Source organism: Thalassophryne amazonica, chromosome 15, assembly GCF_902500255.1.
Source record: "Thalassophryne amazonica chromosome 15, fThaAma1.1, whole genome shotgun sequence".
Taxonomy (NCBI): Eukaryota; Metazoa; Chordata; class Actinopteri; order Batrachoidiformes; family Batrachoididae; genus Thalassophryne; species Thalassophryne amazonica.
Window position 1 is genome coordinate 93,425,928 of NC_047117.1, and position 14,242 is coordinate 93,440,169.

At 40.7% G+C, this 14,242-nt stretch overlaps 2 protein-coding genes across 2 annotated transcripts; both read right to left on the reverse strand.

The window, feature by feature from the left end:
• Positions 1-851: 851 nt before the first annotated feature.
• On the reverse strand, positions 852-11,446 carry tk1 (thymidine kinase 1, soluble). Its single transcript, XM_034189156.1, has 7 exons — positions 11,288-11,446; positions 11,028-11,059; positions 6,604-6,717; positions 6,195-6,288; positions 4,771-4,860; positions 4,504-4,623; positions 852-1,589 (listed from the first exon to the last, which is right to left on the reverse strand). The coding sequence occupies exons 1-7, from the start codon at positions 11,351-11,353 to the stop codon at positions 1,410-1,412; spliced, it is 696 nt and encodes a 231-aa protein (XP_034045047.1). The 5' UTR covers positions 11,354-11,446; the 3' UTR covers positions 852-1,409.
• Positions 11,447-12,375: 929 nt separating this feature from the next.
• Positions 12,376-13,749, reverse strand: tiprl (TIP41, TOR signaling pathway regulator-like (S. cerevisiae)). Its single transcript, XM_034188797.1, has one exon. It carries the CDS (start codon positions 13,403-13,405, stop codon positions 12,608-12,610), a length of 798 nt encoding a protein of 265 aa, XP_034044688.1. The 5' UTR covers positions 13,406-13,749; the 3' UTR covers positions 12,376-12,607.
• Positions 13,750-14,242: the final 493 nt, after the last annotated feature.

The following is a 14,242-nucleotide window of genomic DNA, read 5'->3' on the forward strand; positions in this document are numbered from 1 at the left end:
AGGCCTCATTTAAGGGGAGGACAGCTGTAGGTTTAAGCCAGGTTCTCTAATCTAATCTAAGTGATGATCAATAATTAGATCATTGATCAACAATGATTTTGAGGACAGTAACCTTATGTTAATGGGACCCAGTCTAAGCACCTCAGTGGGGTTGACAGTTGAACTGTTTGGGTTTAGGGGTGGTTCCAGAGTAGCATATATAAGATGCCTAGAAGTAGGTTCAGGCTTGAGACATTCCACGCACGTTGTAGGTAGCAGACATGAAATCTTTGCTATTGCTGGAACAACCACTGGGCCATCCTCAGTTTCAACATCATCCAATATAGTAATGGGTATTAAGTTTGGAAAGCATATCCCTCTATGACTTTTATGGATACATCTACAGAAACAGGCCACAGTCTCAACTTGTTGAATTTCCCTCCCTGGCAGATAAACTGCACTATCACCATAGTGGATTTTCTGCACTAATTTCCCCGCTGAGAATCCTTGCAGGGTCTCTAATCACCTGCTCCGTGGCTTTCACACTTCTTTATGACAGAATGATTTTACGTTCATGTCTTCACTGCAGAAGTGCTTCAGTAATTTACCTCTTTATGGAACAAGAGTACTTCACCAAAAGTAACTTTTTATCTCCTCATGTTTAATTCATGTCTCAGACTTCATGTAGTTTTATCATTTAAAAAATATCTGCCTTGTATTTGTTTCTGCGCTCAAATCTCCAACAAACAGAATTTTCACCTCTTCACTTTTTCACAATAAAATAAAAATAATAAAATAAATCATTTATTTTGTTGTTTTCAGGTGTGGCTGTGTTGTAAAAACTAAAAAAAAAAAAAAAAAAAAAAAATCACCTTTTGATGAAGGATTGATTTATTTTGGTGTCGCTGGTGGCTGACGGGGTGAGCTGGAAGCCGTCTGGATTTAAAGGAGCTATTCTTGTCTGCAGAAGCATGTGAAGGTGTTCTGTTACAGCCCGCACAGGTCTCAGCCTCAAACAGACAAACACTAAATCCAACTGTGTCTTTCAAAAAGCAACAATTTGATTCTTCTTCAGGTTCGTTGCACAAAGTTTCTATTCCACAAAACATCGTCAGTGTGAAAACAAATACGCAAACAAACAAACAAAACCCCAAATCAAACAGCACATTGAGTTTGACAGGAAGAAGAAGATGAAGCTGTCACAGGAACGTCACTGAGGAGCAACCTGGAGCCCGCCGGGGAGGCGGACGTCACACTGAGCAGTACATTTAGTTTTTCCGGGTCGGACTGTGATAAAGTGTCACCGGTCAGCCCCTGTGCAGGTTCTGGAATCAAACCTGAGCAAATTCATACATACAAAAACAATTTAAAAACCATCCGCACACATAATTCACTGGCGATTTGTAAAATTCTTTGATGGTGTTTAGTTTTCAGAGGTGAAGTGAGGAGAAAAGCTTCCTGGGAACGCCGGAGTCCAGGTGCTTCTCTGTGAAGACATGGTGAGGCGTTTGTTCTCTGAAGGGGGCGCTGTTCTCCTTCTCAGGCATCAGGCCTCCGTAACACTTCCTACACACAGCTTGATATTTGTCCACTCCGCCGATCACCTCCACCTGCGGCACCAACAGTTCACCCCAGAAGAAGAGACGGGAAAACAGACTTTAGAACTTAAACGATGGTCACCTGGGATCGATCGGCAGCTAAGGAAATGCTGGTTTTAGAACCATTAGATACTTTCACTGACGTTTTAATGCTAAACTTAACACCTGGACTTGACCTGTTATGATCCAAAGTGTTTAAAGACTTGTGATCACCATTAGGACCAAATATCCATCCATCCAGCCATCCATTTTCTTCCTCTTTATCCGGAGTCGGGTCGCGGGGGCAGCAGCTCAAGCAAAGCCGCCCAGACCTCCCAATCCACACACACCTCCCCCAGCTCCTCCGGGGGAACCCCGAGGCATTCCCAAGCCAGCCAAGAGACATAGTCCCTCCAGCGTGTCCGGGGTCTTCCCCGGGGCCTCCTCCCAATGGGACGTGCCCGGAACACCTCTAGGACCAAATATGTTAACTGCTATTAACCCGTCACTTCATAAGCTAATTCAGGCTGGTCTGGACTTTCTTTTTAATGAGAAAAGTAGCACTGCAACAACTTGCAGATTATTTGTGCAATAAAGTGTCTGAAGCCTCGCCCTGGATTCAGATCCCACTGAAGTGTTGCTGTCGGAGCAGAATGCAGCTTTGATATGATCGATAGCTCACTGCACGTTGTTACTTAGACCTCTGGCACCTCTAGTCAGGTTCTTTCATGGATGTCATCCCATTTGTCCAACCAATTGCAGTGTTTTTAATAATAATAATAATAACAACTCCTATGTCCTCTATCAAAACCCACTATCACGAGTTTCTTAAACTATCACGAGTGTTTTTAACTCGTTCTATTTATTGTATCATGTTGTGTTATGTCCACTGTCCGGTGAGTTTTCATATTTAAGTTTATGTATGAATGTGTTCTATCTGCTGGCTGCACAACAAATTGCCCCATTGGGGATAATAAAGACACCTTGATACCTTGATGAAGTATGGCATACCTCAGGGTTCTGTTTTAGGTCCACTGATGTTCTCACTATATATGGCACTCCTTAAACAGATTCTAAAAGCTATGGCACAAGTGTGCAATCTTCTGCAAACAATATTCACCTTTCTATGTCCATAAATGCCAATAATCTCTCTCATATGAAGATGGCGGAGGACTGTCTGGTTTTTATTAAAAACTGGTTGTCAGGTAATTATCTACTCTTGAATTCTGAGAAGACTGAGGTGGACACTGGTCCAGCAAAACTTTGATCAAATTACCCAGATCTTAGCTTCCCATCATTGGCTTCCAATTCATGTAAGGTCAGCTTTTAAAGCTTTATAGTTAAATTATAAATTTTTACATGGACTAGCCCACTCCTACCTGGGAGGTCTTAAGTACCGGCATGTGCTCTGTGTTCTCAGAATGCAGGACTGTTCTATGTTGCAAAGATAAAGATAAAACCCAGCAGGCCCAGGTGCACATTTTCTGTAGCAGCCTGCCATCTGAGCTGAAGACACAGTGCTTACTGGTAATAATAATAATCAAATGTCAGGAAGCTGGATCAGGTAATCAATGAGGGCGACTGTCTAAATTTCTTTGGTCGGCTGTTAATTGTATAAATGTTTTTTTTTGTTTTTTTTTAATCTTGAGCTAACTGTGGTGCAGTTATTCATGGATATGGTATTTTAATTATAAAAACACTTTGAAATGTTCAATCTACTCCAGCACATGCCGTACAAAACATCTTATTAGTAATAATTGTATTATTGTTAAGTAAAACAGAGAGTGATGAATGTGACATTAGATCACATGCTGTGATGACACACACGGTTTGGACCCGTCTATCTTCTACTGCGTTCTTCCAGCTCATCCCTTTTCCCAGTCCAATATGGATCTACCTGTTGATTTGGTACAAGTTTTACTCCAGATGCCCTTCCTGGCACAATTCCACATTACACAGAGAACGGGCACGCACGGTCTTCAACCCACCCACTTTCTGAAGGAGTTAAAATAAGTCTTTACGTCATTCAAGATGTAATGTTTTTGAGATGGCTTGTTTCTTCTGAAAATCTGGCAACACAGACTACTGCATCTTCTCTCTGAGGACCTTCCAGTGGGTGTGGCTAACAGCAGTGTGAGAGTTTTGAGGAAATTTCAGGTCTCGAAGATATTTAAAGTCAACTGGATTGATTGATTGATAAGAAATTAACGACACTACCAACACATAAGTGTCATATAAGTGTCAAACAGTTTCCAAATATTTACCTGGTACAATAAACACAAAGGTCACCGCAATGTCATTCATTACAGGTTAAACAGTAGGCTATCAGTAGTTTAGGACAGTGACTACTTCACCAGGATAAATCCCAACTTTTTACGACAAACAAAGCAGGGTTGTTAGTGTACAAAAGGTGTGGCCCTCCCTTACACGGGCCCGACGGTTGAAAGTCTCCTCTGAAAGACTAGGCAATTGGAACAAAATACCTTGCCCAAAGGTATAACTGTTGTGAATTGTGTAATTGTTAATCTTCGGCTTTAGATCCGTGTAGGGTGAGTTTATTTCTGTAACATCCATAGCAAGAGCTTCTTTTGCCAACTTGTCAGCTTTTTCATTCCCCTTAATGCCTGTATGACTAGGGATCCAGGCAAACATTACTTGCTTACCTAATGTACTGATGTTATACAAAGTTTCCAAAAGCTGAACAATAAACGGACGGTTATAAGTTTTGCCCTGCAAAGCTGTCGTCATTTGAATGGAAGAACTGTCTTTTGTTGTGGAACTGCAGCACTTTAAATCTTTGACCCCTGTGTGACCTTTAACTGACCTCTGCCTGTCCAGTTTTGTTAGTTTTTAACTTGGTCCCTGAGAGGTTGAACTGGTTTTTGTGTGTTTCAGTTGGTCTGTGCATAAACAGGCTCTGAAGCGTGTCTCTCTCACACCGACTCACCTCCTTCTCGGCCCCCAGCCTCTTTGTGTACGCAGCTTCTTTGTAGCACTGCATGCAGACGGCGTGAAGCTTCACCACGCTCTCCGCCAAAGGAACCAGGTTCAGGATGTTTCCAAATGCCTGTGGGACACAAGCGCCATTTGCCAGCTATCATCACGTGACTCTAATCCTGTTGTTGTGGTTTGTTTGTTTTTTTAAATGGATGCACGAGGTCATCCTTCCTAAGAATGTTTGGCATTTTGCTTCACCCAAAGCAACAATCCTCACCTTTCTCTGGAAGGTTCCATCCAGCGCAGCAACAATAACAGTCTTCCCTAAATTTGCCATCTCCTCACAAAACTCCACTGTGTCCGGAAACTATGGCAACAGCCAAAAAACAAACAAAAACCAGCTTCAGACACCAAAACAACCACTTCAACATTTTAAACACCACTTAGAATAAAGTGCAACATGTATTTGGACACTGCTTCAGTTTTTAAGGTTTCATGTATCGTTCCCGGGCCGTGCAGACAAAGTTTATTCATTGAGGATGTCTGGTCTTTAAATTTACTTTATTTCAACCATCTGCACTCAAGCGTTTTCAGAGAACTCATTTCAGAACTTAAATACATTTTACAGACTTCAATTACTTTATTTTTATAATATGTAGTAATGGGGCAGCACAGTGGATTAGTGGTCAGCACTGTTGCCTCACAGCGAGAAAGTTGTGGGTTCAATTCCTGTGGCCTTTCTGTGTGGAGTTTGCATGTTCTCCCCGTGTTTGAGTGGGTTTCCTCCGGGTACTCTGGTTTCCTCCCACATCCAAAGACATGCGGTTTAGGTGGATTGAACTCTTTGAAATTGTCCGTAGGTATGTGTGTGTGGGTGGGTGTGTCTGTGTTTGTTTGTCTATTTGTGGCCCTGCTACAGACTGGCGTCCTGTCCTGGGTGTACGCCGCCTTGTGCTCTATGACTGCTGGGATAGGCTCCAGCCCCCCGCGACCCTTAATTGGACTGAGCGGTAGAAGATAGATGAATGAATGAATGAATGAATGAATGAATATGCAGTAATGTGGTTTATTTTTGAGATCATCTGAAGTGGGTTCAGTGCCAGTAAAATGTAGAAAAACGTTCTGATGCTCAGTGTGTCTGTTGAAAGGCTTTAAAATGAGCCAAAAACCCATAACAGGACAGGAAAGAAAAGCAGAATGAAGGAGGAGATAGATTGTGTGGCTGGGGATGGTACTGTAAATTAGCAGACGCTAACTTAAAACTTGTTTTAAACATTTTTCTGGAGTCCACATGAAGATCTCATATGCTGAACACTGGCATCTGTTGGACAGTTCAGGAAGGCACATCCACAGTTATGAATTCTGTATTTAAAAGCTACAGTCCGTGCATGTTCATACACGGCATAGCATGTAACGCTAGTTAAAAATTTGGTCTCACTGGTAAAATATCACGGCAAGTATGAACCAGATGCCAGACTGAACATCGAGAGCGTTTTGAACCCAGAATCAGGTCCTCAAGGAGAATGTGATGAGTGGCCTTCTCAGCTGCTGTAGTTGTAACAACAAGGAGTTCACAGCACCGCGGTTTCCGTTTAAATAAAAGTTTTGCTATGTTTTGACTGAGCTGAACACGGACCAGGTAAGAACAGAACAGGTGATCCACTAGTTGTAGGAATCTGGGCTGGCGGTCCAAATACTCACAAACTGGCCTTCATCGATGCCGATGACACAGGCGTGTAGGGCCAAGGGGCGCACGTCCGTCAGACAGCTGGCAGCGACAGCGTCCATCATGGTTCTAACGGGGAGGAACATCAGCACAACGATTTATTCCGGTTCATCACAAGTTGTCAGAAAAACACTACAAACAACAATTATGCTACACGGCGTGGCCGCTGATATTCTGAAGTGAAGCTGGATCTCGCCAACAGCACGTCAGGAATGCCATGTTTTTATTTGACTTATTTTCACAAACACAAACTTAAAGGGCCCATCATTTTTTAATGTCGGTTCTCCTCTTAATGAAGATAAAATCAATCATTAAAGGTAATGTGATAAAGGAGGCCACGGAGTGCACAAAAACAGACAGCGACAACGGGAACAGGTGTCCTACCTGTCGTGAGTGGCCACGCCCGACTCAGAGTACCGCGTGTCTTTGGCATATTTCACCAACAGGCAGTTGTACTGAGCGAGCTGGAAGCGGCGAACTCGGCGCATCAGTTCAGTGCTGCAAAACAAACAGACGTCAGCGTACCAGAGGAAAAAATAAACAAGCAAACGTCAGTGTACCAGAGAAAACATGTCAGCGTACCAGAGAAAAACAGACAAACAAACATCAGCATACCAGCGAAAAACAAACAGACATCAGCGTACCAGAGAAAAACAGAAAATAAAAAAATGTCAACGTACCAACAAAAAACAGATGTCAGTGTACCAGAGGGGAAAAAACAAACAAACAAATAAATAAATAAATAAATAAATGCCTGTGTACCAGAGAAAAACAGAAAATAAAAAAATGTCAACGTACCAACAAAAAACAGATGTCAACGTACCAGAGGGAAAAAAACAAACAAAAAAAACCAAATGCCTGCGTACCAGAGAAAAACAAACAAACAGATGTCAGCGTACCAGGGACAAACAGACAAATAAACAAACATCAGCATACCAGAGAAAAACAAACAAATGTCAGCGTAACAGACAAAAACAAATGTCAGCATATCAGAGAAAGAAAAACAGACAGACATCAGCGTACCAGAGAAAAACAAACAAATAAATAACAGCATAACAGACAAAAACAAATGTCAGCGTACCAGAGAAAGAAAAACAAACAAATGTCAGTGTATACCAGAGAAAGAAAAAACAAACAAATGTCAGCGTATACCAGAGAAAGAAAAAACAAACAAATGTCAGCGTATACCAGAGAAAGAAAAACAAAAACAAATGTCAGCGTATACCAGAGAAAGAAAAACAAAAACAAATGTCAGCGTATACCAGAGAAAGAAAAACAAAAACAAATGTCAGCGTACACCAGAGAAAGAAAAACAAACAAATGTCAGCGTATACCAGAGAAAGAAAAACAAACAAATGTCAGCGTACCAGAGAAAGAAAAACAAAAACAAATGTCAGCGTATACCAGAGAAAGAAAAACAAACAAATGTCAGCGTATACCAGAGAAAGAAAAACAAACAAATGTCAGCGTACCAGAGAAAGAAAAACAAATGTCAGCGTATACCAGAGAAAGAAAAACAAACAAATGTCAGCGTATACCAGAGAAAGAAAAACAAACAAATGTCAGCGTATACCAGAGAAAGAAAAACAAACAAATGTCAGCGTATACCAGAGAAAGAAAAAAAAACAAATGTCAGCGTACCAGAGAAAGAAAAAACAAACAAATGTCAGCGTATACCAGAGAAAGAAAAACAAACAAATGTCAGCGTATACCAGAGAAAGAAAAACAAACAAATGTCAGTGTACCAGAGAAAGAAAAACAAAAACAAATGTCAGCGTATACCAGAGAAAGAAAAACAAACAAATGTCAGCGTATACCAGAGAAAGAAAAACAAACAAATGTCAGCGTATACCAGAGAAAGAAAAACAAACAAATGTCAGCGTATACCAGAGAAAGAAAAACAAACAAATGTCAGCGTATACCAGAGAAAGAAAAAACAAACAAATGTCAGCGTATACCAGAGAAAGAAAAAACAAACAAATGTCAGCGTATACCAGAGAAAGAAAAACAAACACCTTAATTGATAATATATTCAGCAATGATATTGAGAATAACACTGTGAGTGGATTATTAATCAATGACATTAGTGATCATCTACCAGTTTTCATCGTTTATAATAGAAACCATCGGCGGAATCAGCCAGAGGAGAAAATAAAATACAGGTGAGTGCGGACAGAGGAAAACATGAACACACTAAAGAAGGATTTACAAGAGCAAAACTGGGAAAAGGTATACAGTGAAAGTGATGTTGATAGTGCATATGAAACTTTTTTACAAATATTTACATCATTATATGATAAAAATTGTCCAATTAAACAAGACTACAGAAAACAAAAAATCCAAGATCGACCATGGATGACGAAAGGGTTACGAAATGCATGTAATAAGAAAAATACACTGTATAGAGAATTCATAAAACTAAAGAGTAAAGAGGCAGAAAATAGATATAAGAAATACAAAAATAGATTAACTAATATTTATACGGGTATGTAGGAAGGAATATTATAGTAACATATTATATAATAACAAAAACAATATTAAAGGAATATGGGATATATTAAATAGCATTATCAAAAATGGTAATAAAAAACAGAGTTACCCTCAGTATTTCATTGATAATAATGTCAAGAAGGAAAATAAGGATGAGGTAGTCAACGGTTTTAATAATTTTTTTGTAAATATTGGACCAAGCTTGGCAGAAAAAATTCCCGATTCCCAACCTGAGGATTGGGATAATAATCTCATAGAAAGAAATCCCTGTTCAATGTTCCTCACAGCAGTGGATGGAAAAGAAATTATAGACATTGTGAATAATTGTAAATATAAAACATCTACCGATTTAAATGAAATTGATATGGTGGTGGTAAAACAGGTCATTGAATGGATTGTAGAACCATTAACATACATCTGTAACTTATCATTTCAAACCGGTAAATTTCCCAATCAAATGAAAATAGCTAAGGTTGTGCCGCTGTATAAGACTGGGGATAGACACCACTTCACAAATTATAGACCTGTTTCTTTGCTTCCACAATTTTCCAAATTATTAGAAAAGTTATTCAATAATAGATTAGACAAATTCATAAATAAACATAAATTACTTACTGATAGTCAATATGGATTCAGAACACATAGTTCAACATCACTTGCATTAATAGAATCAGTTGAGGAGATTACAAACGCCATAGACCACAAATTACATTCAGTTGGAATATTTATAGACCTTAAAAAGGCTTTTGATACAATCAATCATGACATATTAATCAGTAAACTTGAACAGTATGGGATTAGGGGGTTGGTGTTGCACTGGGTGAGAAGCTACTTAAGTAACAGAAAACAGTTTGTGAAGTTGGGGGAATATACATCATCATGCTTGGACAATGCTTGTGGCGTCCCACAGGCGTCAGTATTGGGTCCAAAACTGTTTCTAATTTATATAAATGATATTGTCAATGTTTCCAAAATATTAAAATTAGTATTATTTGCAGATGACACAAGCATTTTTTGTTCAGGGGGGGATTTGCAGGAGTTACTGAGGAGGATCAGTATAGAAATGGGAAAATTGAAAATATGGTTTGACAGAAACAAATTATCATTAAACTTAAGTAAAACAAAATGCATGTTATTTGGCTATTGTAATACAGACATACAGGTTCAGTTACAAGTCGAGGGGGTAGATATTGAAAGGGTACATGAAAATAAGTTTCTGGGGGTGATAATAGATGATAAGATAAACTGGAAGACTCATAGAAAACATATACAAAGTAAACTGTCAAGAAGTATTTCAGTTCTAAACAAAGCGAAACATATTCTGGACCACAACTCACTCCGCATTGTTTACTGCTCACTGGTTTTACCATATTTACAGTACTGTGCAGAGGTATGGGGTAATACTTATAAAGGTACAACACAATCACTATCAGTAATGCAGAAAAGAGCTATAAGAATTATTCATAATACTGGCTATAGAGATCATTCAAATCCACTATTTTTACAATCCAAATTCTTAAAATTCACAGACTTGGTTCATTTTCAAACAGTACAAATCGTGTATAAAGCAATAAACAATTTACTTCCAGCAAATATTAAAAATATGTTTTTTAACAGATCAGGGGATTACAGTCTGAGGGGGAAATTTAATTTAAAGCATCAGTGGGCACGAACAACATTAAAAGGTTTCTGTATTTCTGTCTGTGGGGTGAGGATGTGGAACAGATTGGGAGTGGGGCTCAAGCAATGTCCAAGCATGAACCAGTTCAAACAGCGGTACAAAAATATGGTTTTTTCTAGGTATAGGGAGGAGGAAGGGTAATGAGGGTTAGGGTGTTTTTGTTTTTTGCTTCGGCTTGTAAATATATAGTATTTTGTATGTAAGTAGGTATGTGTAGGTGTATATTTATGTTTGTGTATATATATGTGTATATATGTGTGTATGTATGTATATATGTATGTTGATATCAATATATATATATATATTGATATTGGTTTAGGTGTGTAAGAATCTATGTGTATATGTGGCAAAGGGTATTACTGGTTGTGGGGAAGAAGGGGTAGAGATAAATAAGCTGATGCTTCACCCTACCCCTTTTCGGACATGTTGGGTACACAGTAGGAACTTTTTGTTGTTGTCTTTACTGATCTATCTTGTAATTGTTGTTGTATCTAATGTTCGAAATAAACAGTTTTCATTTTCATTGGCTCATTATGTATCAGAGGGAGGGGCTAAGCTAACAATTTGGCGGGATAACGTTTTCTGTGACGTCAGAACAATACCGATTATGAGTTTTATTATAAAACCAATAACTCACCTTTTGCCAGAAAACATCGGTCCAAAGATAACCTGAAAACACCAGTTACAGCCAAACGTTAGTGACCGATATAAAAAAGAAACAACTAACAAAACGTCACATCTGACAAGATGACGTTGCCCCTCGATACGTCGTCAATAAATCAATAAAATTAGTCACATTTAAAGGTTCCGAGTTCGAACCGTGAGTCATGAATCGTGGTTTTAGTTCAGGAATGAGTTTCGAACCGTTTCGTTACAAATTCGTACAGAAATACGAACCTGAATTTGTCCGCGAGCTTTCCTCGGTGAATTTGGAATAACTCTCGGGAAATCCACGCAGTCCATTTGTCATCTAAGAAAGGGAGAACCCAATAATAAAAGAAAACTAGAATAAAACTACCGCTCTGCTGCTAATACTGAAATGCACTTAAAGACGGCGCGCGCGCGCATCTCAGCCCAGCCAATCAGCATCCGCAGACAGCATCACGCGCCATCCCTGACCAATCAGACCGTTGGCGGCTGCTGGTTTCTTGTTGCCAGGTCCGCGTTTGTTTTTGTATAACAAGAAGTTTTAAAATGAACCATCTTAGAGATATTTAATCTTTAGGTCATTCCACAAAGTATCTATGACTAAACTGTTATTATTTCAGAGGACAGCACGCTGCAGAAGGTTGTGGGTTCTCGTCCCGCCTGGTCCTTTCTGTGTGGAGTTTAAGTCGGTTCTTCCCACGTCCACAGCCATTTCGCTGCACTAGACTTTAAACTGACTGCATTTATATAGCGTTTTTTTTCCATCAGAATGCCTCACATTCTGCTGTGCTCACGTCACACCGGGACCAACTAGGGGATTAAGGACCTTGCCCAAGGGCCCTTAGTGATTTTCCAGTCAGGCTGGGATTTGATCTGGGATCTTCTGGTCTCAAGCCCAACGCCTTAACCACTAGACCATCAGGTATGAATGTGTTTGAGCCCCACCTCTCACCCACTGACTAGGGATAAGCTCCACCCCTTGCGAGCCTTAATTGGATTAAGTTCCATAATTGGTCCATTTTTAAGACAGAATTCTTTCATTGTGGTTGTTTCTGCGGATATATATTTACACGGGCTGAGTCGTCAGTGGAAAAATGTTTGAAGGGTCATTTTCAGAAACGATACAAAAAGTTTTGAACCTTTGAAATGATCTGACATTAAACAGCACAAAAACCTAAAACCATATCTTAACTTTTGATTTGTTCAAGAACATAATGATTTGTTTCAATAAAACTGTGAGTGTCCTGTGAATCCAGTCAGGTCCAGATCTGTGTCCGAGTCTCACTGAGGTGAAGTTTTTAATTTTAATTATGACACAAATCATCTGATTGGACAGAGTCGTTATGTGTCATTTATTATTTCCTCATACAGACAAACCAACAAAAACACAAACATTTGGTAAATGTACATCTTCACCTCAGCCTCATGGCCCCTCCCACTCCCCCAGGTGACCACGCCCACTCGCCCGGGTGGTCTAAAGGTTTATGTTGGCAGGATGACGTCTTTGTGAAGATGAATCTCGTACAATCGAAGTCTTCTCGTGCAGAATGGGCTGCAGTGTTTCAAGCTTCACTGACGGGCTCTGTTGGCGGCAGCGAGCTCTAGCTCTGGAAGATGCAGCTTCTCACACTGCATCAGCTTCAACCGGAGGTGCTGAGCAATCTCGTTGGGGTCGGTGTAGAGAGCTGCCGGAACGTTCTTCAGGTCCGCCACTTTGTTTTCCCGCATGCTGAACTCACGCAGCATGTAGTTCTTCCCAGCCTCGTGGTAGAGCCGCGTGTCGTTGATCCGAATCAGCACGCCATCCACCCGCAGGAAGAAGCGCAGCAGCAGGAAGAAGCTGGTGGGCATCACGCGGATCTTGACGCTGATGGTGGACACGCCGTGGTCGTGGAGCTCATCCTCAAACAGCAGAACCTCTTCGAAGAAGATGATCTGCTCGCGGGCCTTCAGCTTCTCCAGATCAATGCGCTCAGCGGTCTCCACCACAGCGATGCGGTCACCAATCAGCGTGCCCCTGTAGTCGGTGGTGTAGGTCCAGTCGTAGGGCCGCACCACCTCCTTGGAGTGCTCCGAGTCAGCGCGGCTCTCCCGCCACTCCTGCGCACACGCCACCTTCACGCTGTCCTCCATGTTGTTGACCCTCTTCAGCGCGTCCACGGCGTTGAACTCAATGCCGTAGCCGTCAACGTGGAGGATGCGTAGGACGTTGTCCCCGAACAGCATCTCGGGCAGCGACGGCAGGCCCATCTCCTCCGCCAGACGCTCTACGTCTTTGGACTTCATGATGTGGTTCTTGGCCGTAGTTACGTGCCAAGGTCCAAACCGGAAGTCCTGCTTACTGCTCATAAAGCCATGTGACATCATGACGGAGGTGAAGCGCGTCAGGTGATGTCATTAAGGAGAACGCCAACCGACGTCACTTCCTCCAAACAGGCCGAACCGAACCGCTCAGAGTACTAAACCCACAGAACCGCCTCCCGAACTCGGCTCGGAGCTAAAAGTCACAATTACAAAGTAGCAAAAGTTCAGATTCCACTGGTCAAACGGCCGATTTCACACCGTCCACGAACCGAAACCGAAGCGGCGCCACCTGCTCCGTCAGCGGCGGAATATTAAGGCCACACTCCGACCTCCAAATCCGTCCGATAACTGTCGTGAAATCGCGACTCAAAAACGAAGATCACGTCAAAGAGTCCTCCTTCTTCTTTGGTTGTTTTGTTCCTCTTCTGCTTATCTGTTTGGCAGCGGACTATCGCCACCGTGCGGCGCCAGCATGAAAAACAGCTACATTCTCTTTTCAAAAATAATAATAATAATAATAATAATAATAATGAATTAATCTAAAAACAAGTTTATTTTCTTAAAGTAGATTCATCCCAAAAATAAAGTCTGCTGTCTTTGATACAAAAAATGTTCGTGTATTTTTTTTTTTTGTTCTTTCACAATCCGCCTGAGAACATTAAAGGGCAATTCTACGGTAACGGAATTACAATCTGAGCTAATCTGTCATGGTTAGATTCCATATGTCCAGATTTTGCTGCTGTTGTAATTCCGTTACCATAGAATTGCCCTAAAGTCTCAAATCAGTTTTTTTTAAAAATCTGTTAAAGACTAGTTAATGTCTTTAATTTAAGAGAACACTGGTTGATTTGATATATTATTAGTCTCTTACTTGCTAGTTTACTTACTTAGTAGTCATTG

What these genes read in the sequence shown, in the direction of transcription:
- tk1 (XM_034189156.1), bottom strand. Translation starts at nt 11,353, where the DNA reads ATGGACTGCGTGGATTTCCCGAGAGTTATTCCAAATTCACCGAGGAAA. An exon ending in GCATCGATGAAGGCCAGTTT is followed by an intron (nt 4,861 to 6,194) that starts GTGAGTATTTGG and finishes CTGTTGCCATAG; the next exon opens with TTTCCGGACACAGTGGAGTT. An exon ending in ATGGAACCTTCCAGAGAAAG is followed by an intron (nt 4,624 to 4,770) that starts GTGAGGATTGTT and finishes TGTGTCCCACAG; the next exon opens with GCATTTGGAAACATCCTGAA.
- tiprl (XM_034188797.1), bottom strand. Translation starts at nt 13,405, where the DNA reads ATGATGTCACATGGCTTTATGAGCAGTAAGCAGGACTTCCGGTTTGGA.